This window comes from Monopterus albus, unplaced genomic scaffold, assembly GCF_001952655.1.
Source record: "Monopterus albus unplaced genomic scaffold, M_albus_1.0 scaffold166.1, whole genome shotgun sequence".
In the NCBI taxonomy this organism is placed as follows: Eukaryota; Metazoa; Chordata; class Actinopteri; order Synbranchiformes; family Synbranchidae; genus Monopterus; species Monopterus albus.
In genome coordinates this window covers 2,225,235-2,238,668 of record NW_018128046.1, presented here as the reverse complement: position 1 = coordinate 2,238,668, position 13,434 = coordinate 2,225,235, and the positions used below count along the sequence as shown (strand labels likewise).

General features: G+C 43.9%; 1 protein-coding gene across 1 annotated transcript in view; it reads right to left on the bottom strand.

Annotated features, from left to right (window-relative positions):
* The window catches only part of bmper (BMP binding endothelial regulator), a 31,630-nt gene extending 24,106 nt beyond the window's left edge, over positions 1-7,524 (bottom strand). The window contains exons 1-2 of the mRNA XM_020615493.1: positions 7,132-7,524; positions 2,723-2,808 (exon numbers count right to left, since the gene is read on the bottom strand). Of these exons, the coding sequence (XP_020471149.1) occupies positions 2,723-2,808; positions 7,132-7,237 (192 nt within the window). The 5' untranslated portion in view covers positions 7,238-7,524. The remainder of the gene's footprint in view (positions 1-2,722; positions 2,809-7,131) is intronic.
* Positions 7,525-13,434: the final 5,910 nt, after the last annotated feature.

The following is a 13,434-nucleotide window of genomic DNA, read 5'->3' as shown; positions in this document are numbered from 1 at the left end:
GGACCCCGCCCCCCAAAGACAACACGGCGACAAAGGGCTCTCTCTGGAAGTATAGTGACTGAGGATAAGTTAGGGTTAAATTTATGTAAGGCTCATTGTTTTCAGTGTTTCTGGTTATTTCAAAAACCCAGAGAGAAATATTGTTCACCAGTGTTAACCATGAGCAGGATGACAAGGAAAGACCAGAACGTGGTTGGACTGACAGAGAACAAGGAGAAGAAAATGATGCTAAATGCTCCACATGATGCTGCAAATCACCCAGCGTCCACAAAGGTAAAGTCAAAATAGTCATATTAAGAGTCAAGGTTTTCAAACTGGGAGATTTTTAAACATTTTTTAAAGTTAAGTTGTCATCTGGATTTTTACATTATCAGTTCGAGTTATTTAACAATGAAGTCAATAAAATAAATGCAGATTAAAATTCTGCTGCACGTCAAATAAACATAGAAACAGAGCGATGATCACTGCATTTGATTTTGTGTCATAAAGAACAGAAGCCTTTAGTAATTTGTTATATACACTAATTGTTCTTCAAAACTAAACTGTGCTAAACTGACAAAAGAGAAGAAGCTGGCTACTGATACCTGACTCATATGGGTTCGTGTTGCACACAGAAAAAAGCAACACATCTGGGTTTATAAAAGTTTATGGAGATAAACAAAGACCAAACTCAATGAGGTTTGAGCCCTAAATGTGTGTCACTTTATTAGTGTGTGTGTAAGTGTGCAGGGTGGGGGGTTATATGTGTGTGGGGGGTTAAAGTCAAGATGAAAGGCTGGCCATTGCTTACTGATGACTGATATCATTCAGCAGGGCTTTAGCTGATGTCTGCCTGATAACACAGAGGACGGCTCAGTCAGACTGCAAGCCGAGGGCAGCCTCAGAGCAGCCAATCAGAAGCTGGGGTTTGGACACAGACCGTTGTACCAGCTGTGACCAACAGCTGCATGTGTATTTGTACAGTCATATAGGCTATATATTAAACCCCTCAGAGTATGTTCTAGCTCTATACCATGACTGAAAGTCACAGGCAACCAATGAGAAAATAGTCACCTGTGTCTCACCTGTGTCAGGTAAAGCCTCTGCTTCAAACTGGTAGATAATCTACCAGCATCTGAACAGCTCCAGCACCACACAACACTGCTGATACTGGACAGTTCTGCAAAACCACTGAATACATTTGGTGCCAATCTTTTCTCACTTTCTACTATATTAAATACAGCATAGCTGAAATTGGGAAGAGGCTGCAGCTGCAGTTGATAAAAGGCAAACATTAACTGCAGGTCTGTGACGAGATGTAAACATCAAACATGCCCATGAGGTGTGAAATCTGGGCTATGTCTGAGATTCGCTTCCCACTGTCAGAAGTGCATCTGATAATTTCTGGAACATTAAGCAGTGCCAAATGTGTGGAGCTGAGAGTTTCCTTTTCTCATTTTGCACTCTTCATACTGCTACTTCTGTTACTGTTGTTGTGCACAGCTGTGTGCAACACCAGGACTGCCTTCACACAGCAACTCTTCACTGAATCGAGACCAGACAAGCTAAAGACAATGAGTTTTGTTTCTGCTGGACAGAGTCAGACTAATTGTTTTCCCCTGTTTTCAGTCTTTATGCTAAGCTAAGCTAACCGGCTGTTAGCTATGGCTTCATATCTACCATGTCGCTATGTTTGTGAACAATCTAATACAGCACTGACTGGCAATAGGAAATAAACTGTTGACTGAGTGATATGGGTGTGTTTGCATTGTCCAGAGATACAGTTTCAACCTACAGGCCAATCAGAACCAAGCATGTGGTGTGGGTAAATATATGAGGAACACAATATGCATAAAATATATACAGTGTGGTGTGTGATATGGTAGACAAACACGTTTTAATACACACACACTCTCAGCTAATATCGAGGCAGTGACACACAAAAGCCTCACTGGTCCTTTCTAATCCCCTAACACAAAGACCTCAACAGCAGTACAGGGGCTGAGAGGTGGTGTCGGGGGGTTAGGGGTCAAAGAGCGCATGTTCTAGGAAGGAGTCTTCCAGTCCTAACATTTTGTAGGCTGGTTTTAACAGCTTGGCTGAACCAAGACAGTGTGACGACAGTCTGTCTGTTATGACAAATGGTCCCCACTTCATGTCACTACAAATTTGCAAATCCTCAGGAAACAGTAAAGAGCTGCATTTCAAAGTGCTTTCCTGTGCTCACAAATCACTTGCACAGTAAAGAAATAAGCCTCAAATCCTAACGTCAAGTGAGTGCTACAAACCATTTTCCAAGGAGGGACTTCTACAGCCACCCACATTCATTTCTTCCTTCAGAACACTGGTTACAATCTAGGTGTTTTAAGCACAATGTCAACTTCATGTTTTACTTTTAAAGTTTCAGGGAAAAAAATAGCTTACAAAGGAATCAAACTAAATCAAACAATCCACACTTTGTGTCTCGCCTAAAGTCCCGCCAAAAAAATTCCTGTTGAAGTTGTGTCCTAGTGTTGCAAAATTTCACAACCTATCGATAAGAAACACCACACAAAGCTCAACAATCAGCTTTAGAAACATCACTATCAGCACGTAAAGAGGTAATTTTACCCTGTGCTATCAGTGAAAAACCTAGAGCCGCATTTACACATCAAGGTACTGTGAACCAACAGGGCAGACGGCAAGTCATTCACATGGAGCGACAAGGGCTGATAACTGTAGTAAAACAAGCTGGCACGCCTACCAGACAGACGCAGGTGATGCACGGGTTGTCGGTTATGTTGGGGATGTGGAGGACTTCTCCTTCATTGTCACAGCTGGCTTCAGTTCCTGGGAAGGACAGGAAGAAAGTGACAAAGGTGAGATGCAGGCTGAGTGTGACAGCTGGCTCTGCAACACAACACAAACCCAAATAAAACTACAGCATGTTAAACCTGAATAATCAAACTCAAGGCCAAACAGACATAGAAATGCAGCCTGTAAAACATACACTGCTGCAGTTTACCACACTAACAACAACCTACAAGTAGCAGTACTACATACAGATGAATGGGCAACACTGAGCCTCACCATGTATTGACTCTAATTCCTAGACTCTGCAGGTTGTCTTTCATTCAGTGCAGCCTGTCTGTCCAGGTCAAACCTGTCCCATTTAAACTGAGGTCTTATTAAGGTGAGTCAGTCAGTTTGGTACGAGTGCTACTGTAATCTAAGCCAGCTACAGGAAACCACCCCAAATGCAAAGATTTGTGGGTAGAAGCAGATAGATGCCCACATCTCGCAACTTCTCCGCCTCATGGAGCTGCAGCACAAAGACACGAGGGCCCGATCAGCTTTTTATTCTGTGTCCAGTTTGTTCTGATGACCTGCAAATTGAACCGGGGTCATCAGAGGTGAAGGCAAATCCCCGCCCTTGACCACTCTGAGTGTCCAGCTACTTCCTGTTTCTAGTCCTGTTTCCTCCATCTCTCAGAGGAAAATCATTTCTCACACTGTTTGAGCACAACACACCTGATTTGCTTCTTTGGAGATTATAAACTTAATAAACCAGTGTCAGCCTTGTGAATCAACTGTACTGCTGTCCAGATCTCTGTGGTTTTCTATCACAACTGTCTAAAGCTCTGATTCATCCATCAGGATCATCTGATGTGTCACAAAGACGGTTCCTATGCTACTGCAACCTCTGACCTTTGACCTGCTCACAGTTGGGTTTATAATATTGATGATTCAGGAACTGGCCATTTGCAGTTTCCCTCACAAGGACCAAAGCGGTGTGCATGGAAGTCTAGGAACGACTTAAAGCTTTTACAAAACCAAAAATCACTGGAGAAAACGTGCGCGGAGTAAATTACATAATGTGCTTTTGCTCGAACATAAGATGCTAACTAGCTGGCTAGACTACAGCAGGAACCAAGTATTCTATCCAAAGGCAAAGATCACATCATTAACGTATGTTTATAGAGCCGTGTTTTAAGAAACTGTAATAATGTTCATGACTAGACTCACTGTTGCTAAAAGAGTAACATCAACAGATGCATGTTTGAGGCCCAGTGTCACACTGTCATTTAGTTAAATACCTTAATGAAGTTAGTATCAGGGCCACAAAGGCCTAAATCAGCTCAACGCAGTAATAAAACTCCTGGAGCAGCAAGTCGTGCCGTCTGTGCTCGTCTTTGTGACTGCAGCAGCGAACCTGTGGATTCGTGCAGAGCAGACAAACCCTGCCAACTCCCCCGCCGCTGTAAAATTTACAACCTTCGAGTGTAATTAAACAAGGAGGGCTGTAGGTAGGGGGTCAGCGGGTGGGGGCCTCGTTCTCTGAGTCATCTTCCTCACAAAATATCTTCCTCTCCTGCTTCTCTGCTGCTGTGTTCACCTCGGGCCCTTACATCCCCTTCATACTTGGAACCTCATGGCTTTATTTTTATTTACATTAAAAAACAACATGAAACTACTGCACACAAAAAATGTACTAAATAAGATACGTAAGCAGTGACTAGATCGAATAGAATAAAATAAAATAATCAGAGAGGGCCAACAGGACGACAAGGGCCACAAGGCTGTGGCCTATCTTTAGTTCAAGGTCACGTTCTCGGACTGTAATGTTCCATTTTAGATCCAGTTCAAGGAGGCGATCTCTGAATGTATCTCTTTTCACACTGATTGAGCAAGTTAGCTAAATGTCAAACATACGCCATAACCAATCTGATAAACTTAAGTTGTAGTTCTTAGAGATGAAACCCTTCAGGTCTGTGCCACAAACTGTTTTCAGCTTGTTCCATTTATCCACCTCTGATTACAGTTTCTGTTTCCAGCGTCACAGTAAGAATCTAGGTCCTTTACTTCAGCGACAGTAGCACTACTTCATTATAAACACACTCCATTACAAGCAAAAGTACTGCACTGAAATGTCACTCAAGGAAAAGTACACAAGTATCCTAAGAACTATGTACTTAAGTATCAACAGGACAATTGTACTGTAGTCTTTAAATGTACTGGGTTAAAGGTGGCAGGATAAAAAAGTAATTTAAAAAGAGCACAACATTTCCCTCTTTATAGTAGAATGAAATAGAAATGCTACAAAAACTTTACAAGAACCTCAGATTTGTACTTTAGTACAGTACATGTTTGCTGCTGGGAAATGAAGAAATATCTGATGTGAACATCTGCATTTAAGATTTATGAGGGACTGTGAACATGTTGAATTTAGTTTAGTTCATCTGGAAAATTCAGTTACAAAATACAATTTATCACGACTGAAGGTGTTAAACGGCAGCATATTACAGAGCATTAATCTATCGGCTTCATAACTAATTAAAAAAAAAACTCTTTGTAGCTTTTATTCACATTTTCCTCCAGTGAAACCATTAAACCTCCCAACTTCATAGTGGTCAGTGGTGAACACCAGTGAGTTTATAAAAGCATCATAAACAATCAGATTGAGTAAAATGTAGCAGAGACAAAAGGAGACAGGGGTGGCATGCAACAAGTGTCCTGGAGCATCTTTGGTGCTGAAGCCCACAGGACGACCCCTCTACCTGCTGCACTCACTCACTAGACTCAACTAGACTGCAAACAGCCCAGAACCGCAGGGTCTGCGGCTCAGAGGACAACACACAGATGGCACAATGCATATCTGGGATGCCAGGTGGAGGAATGGGATCTGACGGGATCAGGACAGTGCAGCCCCCTCAGCTGATGCAGTGAGACTGGTGGTTCAGTTTCATGTCAAACAGATACACATGCATGACTACAGAGACCCATCTGGTGCAGGGTTTGTCCCCCATCTGATTCCCATCTCTCTGTTTGCTCCAGAAAAAGTGATAATAGCCAAGAGGAAACCCTTAAAATCAGAACATATTCTTAACAGAGTTCAAACGGATGTGCAGTACATAAAGCACTTTCTGTCTTTTGTTGACCTGTGGAGGTCTAAGTTAGGATAAAAGCTGAACTGAACAGCCTGTCAGCTCTAGCAAAGATTTCCCCTTTTTGTTAATTTAATTATCATGAAGCCTTCAAATGGTCCCTGGAAGAATCAAAACCAAATAAATGCTTGAAATAAAAAACACAAATCTATTTCAACTAACGCCCTTTCCTCACTGCGCCAGAGGACACGGGTCAGGTCAACGCGGTATAGCCCCGTCCCTCACGCTGCTGTTTACCCAGCGATAACGCATGTAGGCCGTGCGGCTGGTGGCGGAGTCCGGCCTGCGTGCACCACCAGATCCACAACACGCACTCCTACTCCATTATTCTCATTTATCAACAGCGCTGCAGGGCAAACAGAGGATATCATATGATGCAATGCGGCTGTCAGAACGAAGCAAAGCGGCCAGAGAGCGCGTTTAGTCGGGAGCGGCCGCTCAGGAGGGAGAAAAGCTGTTCAATTAGGGCTGGATAAGAAAATGATGTACACTTTACAGCCTGGTTTTAACTAATATGCGTAACTTATAACTTCTGGGTGACACAAACAACAATTTAAGTAAAGATCACTTGTAATTTAACGCAGATATTTCATCCATCCTTGTATCGTCTCCTTTAGTTTGATATAAATGATTCTCATGTTGACTCATATCATCATGATATATGTCAGACAAAAAACGACTTCTGAAGATATCAAGTGTGTCAGTGTGGATCTTAGTGGGTTTTCTCTTTACGTCAACCCTGCTCCTACTGGAAGAAGCGGACCAATGCCCTACCAGGTGGCACGGAGAGGATAACCCGGGTTAAACTGCGAACCCCCATATTTTCATTATCCATAATGTCACCTGAACCCCCTGATTCAAGACTAACAGGGCCTTTTGGTTAAATAAAATAAAATGGATCTACCAGTCGTTGGGTTTACAGCATTCTGTACATTTAACCATCTTAGCAGTGTGTAGGAGCTAGTTGTAAAAGGAGACATGAGCACGTTTTTCGGCATACATACAGGTTATCGCCTGCTTCATGAACACTATACCTCACCACCACATTGCTGGTGCTTTGAAATATGAAAACCTTACGTGACCTTGATTTTGGTGCGCTCTCTCCATGGAATAGAATCAGACACGGAGAAACGACAGCAGACTAAATAACCGGGGCTTTGGGTTGATTTTACGCACGGTGGGTGTTGTGATGTGTTATTATGAAGCCACACCATCCCTTTAATCTTACCTGTAATCAGCGGAGAGGAAAACCGGGGCGTTTGGAGCAGCAACAAACAGCAGAAAAGGAAACTACAGGTGGACCAACAGGGAGGGCTCCAGCAGCAGAGCAACATGTTCGAGTTTTCACCAGGAAAAAGTACTGAAGAGGTTTTGAAGAATAAATTAATAATATCAATCCAAAAGAAAATGATGAAGTGAAACACGTCCAGCAGCTTTGTTTCTTTAGTCCAACCAAGAGAGAAAGCCTCCCCAGTCCATCAGTTTGTACTGAAATGCAAAGCGACAACCAGCCAGACGCGCGGTGATCACTGCCACATTAAAATGACAAAGACGCGCCGACATACAGGAGACAGCGCGGCTGCCCCTGTCGTGCACAGAAAACAGGAGTCTCGATATTAATTAAAACGCGTCCAACGCAAAGGGTCTGAGGTTATATTACGCGCAGATAAAGGCGCATATGTTACAACTTCTGTAATGAGCCAGTGAATGAAGATTTGCCAGGAGCGGAGCTGTGTTAATCTGCGCTCCCAATCCAAAAGTCCCTTTGACACATGGATGCTGGATGCGTGCGGTCCGGGATGGAGGAGTGGACTGCAGCGTCTCTCTGTGCGCTCTCTCTGTGAGCCGTGTAAAAAGTCGATTCGCCTCTCCTCCTCCTCTGGTATTAAAGCGGACCTGTGGTGTCGAAGCGCACCACAGAGCCAGAAAGTCCTGCCTCCTCTGTGAAACCCAGGTCCTCCTCCTGCCTCTAGACCTCTGAAAAAAAAAACTCCTCCGGACCTTCTCTGGCCTTCTGCTTCAGGTCTTTGCAGACCTTTTCTAGTCCTCCTCCAAATGTACGTACCTCCAAGACCCTCTTCATTAAGGTTTTAATACTGACAGTCTGTGTGTCTGTGGGTGAGAGAGAGACCTGCTTTTCCTTAGGTCATAAGCATTTTTGAAGAAGCAAACTGAAGTGTCACGAGAAGCAGAGGTACTTTTTAAAACCCAGATTTCAAACTAATTTTTTCCCAAATTTACCTCCAACATTCCAAATGTTCCTGATTTTAAGAGCTCACTCAAACCCTTCTGGCATTAATGTGGTATAACTGGCAGGAGGATGTAGAAATGACTGTGAGGAAGAAAGAATTTGTTTTGTACTGAATGTTTTATTTTCGGTTTTATTTGACTTTTTTTCTGATTCGGAGCATTTCTCCTTATTTAAATGGTACCAGTAACTAACTGTTTCATTACTACTATTTAAATGTATTTATTGTGTAGATTGTTTACATTACATGTGGACATCCTGGTCCATTATTGTGCAGTTTTGATCTGTGGCTCTTTTTCCTGCTTTCCCAGGCCCCTTCATTTCAAAGAAGAGACACAATATATTTTAGCCATTAAACTTTGCATTTGTCTTTTTCCTGTTTCAACGATGTCCCCGTGCACAAAGCAGCTCTATAAAGAAATGTTTTCCCCAGAGGAGAAGAACTTGACTGGTCTGCGTGAAGCCCTTACCTCAGTCCCATCCAACACATCTGGGAGGAACTGGAAAGCCAGACATTATCACCCAACATCAGTGTCAGACCTCACAAATGCTGTTGTGTCTGAATAGAAAGCAAATCTTTTCAGCAGGTTCAACATCTGATGGAAAGTCTGAAACCAGAAGAGCACAGGCAATGACAGCAAAACATGACTGAAATGCTGAAATATATTTTAGTGTCCACATACTTTTGGCCATGTAGTGTGTCATAGATGTAAACTTTTCTCTTAAATCTTTCTCTTTGCTAGATTGAATATCTATGCAATATTTTCAAGCACTTCAACATTAATTTGCTCACTCTGTTGCAAAGTTAATCTCTGTGTCTGTCACTGCTCAGACCTGTTTGTCCCTTCCAAAAGGGTTCAAAGGTCAATGGCTTACCAGCTAGTGTCTGGGAGAACCTCAGAGGGACACTGATCAGACCCTGACAGGACCTGAAGTCAGTCGAGAAAGAGTTTACTCTCGTTGTTCTTCATTTGAAAGAAAAATCCCTCAGATTCCCATAGTATTGTAGCTTTTAAATGCATTTTGTTAACCAAAATCAAAATGCTGATGGATTCTTTGGGACAAAACCATCATCTATATAATGTTGCAGTTGTAGATGTAACATTGTTATTTGCAGCTGTTTCACACAAACATTGAGAAAACCAAACTCCACAAGATCCTCCACCATCTAAAATCTACATTTAAGCATTGTGTTCCCATAAATCTGCAGTTTGGCAGTTGGCTTTAAAGTCTTATGTGACAGAGGAGGCGGGTTGCATGAATGTGTGTGTGTGTGTGTGTGTGTGTGTGTGTGTGTGTGTGTGTGTGTGTGTGTTTGGCCTCTTTAAAGTGAAGCTTGTCAGAAGCTCAGACAGAGAGAAAAAAGTGAGTCTTCAAAGAAATAATTAGGACCCACCCAGCAGCTTTAAACTGAACATCAGCCACCACTTGATCTGTGCTGCTGCACAGCTCAGGTGTGTGTGAAAGACAGGGGAAGAGAGACAAAAGTGAAGCATGTGAGAGACTATGTTGGTGCTGCAGAGAGAACACCTGAATGTCTAAAAGCGATTTAACAAAGAGAAATGGTCAGTATTTCAACGAGAGGGAGATTGTGTGATTCAAAGAGCAAAAGTGTGTGTCAGAGAAAGGATTACGCATTAAGTGTGTGTGGAAGAGAAAGTGAAACCTTTAACACTGTGTGTTTATAAGAGGTAAAGAGTGCCTCAGTGCGAAACCACAAGATGGCAACAGAGGAAGGGGGTGACCTGTTCTGACATACACATATTTGTTTTCAATCCTTGTAGAAATGTGACATTTCTGTTACCTTCATGCATTAATGTGTGGGCCGTTGTAGTCTCCTCATCGCTCCACACAGATCTGCTTTGGTCTGCCACTGCTCTGCCGCTCTGTTGTCCTGTTAGAGAACATTAAAGACATCCAGTCTGTGTACATCATGATTCATTTACTGAGTCTGCTTCCATTGCCAGGGACAATTGAATCCTGTCACAGGGCCCCGGGCTTGCTCCGTCTGTCGGCCCTTTTCCACCACCACAAGCAACGAATTTACCACTGCACAGAGTGACACTGTCAAACCTCGCCATAACAAACATACTGCACATTAATTCACTTCATTAGATTTCAGACAATACAAACATTTCTCCAGTAGTTCAGCACAACAACAAACACTGATAATACAACAGACCCCAACAGATGCACTGCAAGTTGTGAAATGTAGAATATATTAATGTCAGAATAACAAGCCTTAACATTAAAGGCTAACTTTCCAATGAGACAGCTCAGTAGCCCTGTTTCAACAAAAACCCGGAGTCTCTTCTTCGGATCAGTGGGTACATACAGTGTCATCAATGAAATCTCCCATGGACCAGGGTCAGTGCTAGATGGATCTGTGCTTCCAGCTGCTGAGACACCATCGCTATCATCTCCAGTTTGCTGGTTTAGTGATTTAAACAGCAGGTGACCCTGCTGTGGATGTGCTTGATTCAGTTGTTTCCCAGTCAGAGTCTAGCCCTGGTAGCACACAGTTGTTTGTCCTTAATGACACTCATTTGAGGCACTATGTTAGCGCTAGCCACCAGTGGAGTAAATTTGCCTGAATCGCAGGACCCGTACCTGCTGCATTGTTGTTCTGTGCCTTTTTGAAGTGGTAGTTTTCAAAGTTACTCTTGATCTCACTTCTCTTGGCCATTTGTGAACACGTCTCTCACATCTACTAGTCATCATTCTCTCGGGTCTCCGGAGCAGTTCATCACGTGACAACACCTGACACAAAACTGACCAGTCAATTAGGGCATATGATTAATGACTATATACCGTCTGAAATTAACATGGATCTATTATTGATCCATGAGTACTGCCAGCTACAGGCCCACTGAAATCCCAGGCCCCTGGGCTTCAGTCCAGGAAAGCCCATGCATTAAGTCACCCCTGTTGCTTCCTGAGTTCCCAGTGTTTCTACTCAGGTTTATTTATGCATAAATTGAAAAAGCACATAAAAACTGGAGAGCTACTCTACTTACAGCTTTACAGACGCTTCATTTTTTGTGGGACAAGAACATCCATCATTGTTCTACTGTGCAGTTAGCTCACTGCTGCCCTTCCTGACATCATGGGCCATGTTAGGGTTGCTCGCACACAAAATGAGCGAGCGAGAACAGAATGGACCCAGGTAGCTGGCTTCGGTGCAAACAGTGAGGTTTATTAACAAGTGCTGTACAGTGATATATATATATAGAGAGAGGGACAGGAAGGTTATTGTGGGAGATGACCGGGTGTCGATCAGCGGGAGCAGAAACACAGTCACTGAGTGGAGGGGTGATGATGGGCCGCGCTGCGGACGTAGGACTCACTCCTGGGCTGGTCGAGGTGGAGGTGATGATGGCTGAGGACATAGAAGCATGAAAACAACAGGTTAGAGGACACTGTGCATCGACCTGTGAGGCGGTGGCTGGAAGAGCTGAGTAAATCCAAAAGTCCAGAGGAGAGGTCCATAGAGGAGGAAAGCAGAGATGGTGGGGCAGGACAGAAACTAGAGTAACATATAGAAAGAACAATATGGGTCATGCCTGCACGTTGAGCAGTTTCAATGTACTCCTCCAGAGCCTGTCGTTCGGGTTTGGAAATGTGGAAGAGGCGACTGTTGGGCAAGGTGGCTCCTGGGTACAGGTTGATGGCACAGTCATATGGTCTATGAGGGGGAAGAGAGTCCGTGGCCAGGTGTTTATTGAACACTTGCTGCAGGTCGTGGTAGTCCGGGGGTATGGAAGACAGGTCCAATGGCTCTGGTGGTGTAGCAGAGGAAGAGGAGGTGGGTTGTCCGGCGAGGAGACAGGTCGATGCACAGTCTGGGCTCCACTGGGTGATGGTGCCGGTGGTCCAGTCCATGGTGGGGTTGTGTTGGACCAGCCAGGAGTGACCCAATACCAGTGGTGTATCCGGGACGGAGAAGATGTGGAAGATGATGCCCTCATGGTGGTTGCCGGCGATGGTGAGGCGGAGAGGTGGAGTCCGGTGGGTCAGCAGTCGGCCGTCAATAGCCCGGGTCTCTATCACATGGGGAAGTGGTTCAGCGGTGAGGCCTAGTTGCTCCACCAAGGCCGGGTCCATGAGGTTACCCCCAGCTCCAGAGTCAAGGAGAGCATGGTGGGAGGACGCCTGACCAGCTGTCTCCAGGAGCATGAGGAGGAGGCAGCTAGTACCCAGTCTGGTGGAGGAAGAGGGACGGCTCGTCAGTGTCCCCACTGTCTGTCACTAACTGACAGGCCAGTTTCACAAAGACAGACTCACTATGGCTTAGCAGCAGTCAGACTTTAGATAGCTTCCTAACAGTGGAGGAGGATGCCACTGAGAACCATTCCTTCTGATGTCACATTACAAAAGTTACACATGAAACAACAAATGTTGTTTCACTGTGACTTTAAAGGTCCTTCAAGGCAAACAGTGTGAAACCTATGCCTGCTGACTTCTTACAAAGCCACACCTTTGAGACACAAGAAATGATGGAAGGCTACATATCAGAGGTTCACAACAGCGAGTGGCATCCAGCTTATCAGTTATGAGTTTCACTGTCTATATGTGTGTGACAGCTGTTTTATATCCTGCAGCTGTTGGATGGAGACTAAACCCTTGAATCAGGCAGCAGCAGGGTGGAACTCCACAATACAAACACATGACAATCATGTCATGTAGTTGTTTGCATTTTGAATCCCCATAATTACATAAACTGCAGATATTGTAGAAGCTTATGGAGCTGTGAACTATCTTCTGTACTTTTTCATGAGAGATGAGTGGATGATGGAAACATGAGTAAAGGTGTAAATTAGTTGAGGGTTTGATGTTGTCTATATTTCAGGATGTAAAGAAGTGTTTCTCATATGTCTTTCAGGGGGAGGAGAAGTACTTTGTTAGAGAAGAGGTGAATTATTTTGGAAAGCCTGGGATCTATCACACTCCATACTCTCCTGGTTTTACAAGCTTCTCACAAAGAAGTCGAGCTACGATCTGTTGGTGTCTGTCGCTGTTGTCGGGTTCAGTTTTCAGCTCTGTACCTGCTGCTCTGGACCAGAACATGAGCGCATGCAACAGAGATCCTCCACCTACAGGCAGAAACACAGCATACATGTTCAGGGTGACTTCTTTTAAAGTGGAATGAGGAAACACGTTTCAGGTGAAAAGTCAAATTCACCTGTTTCAAAGGGAAATCAGTATTGGAAGATTCATTCAGACCAACATGTCTGAAACTACAGTGACCTGCAACCGGCAGTATTTCATAGACAGTTTAGCTGC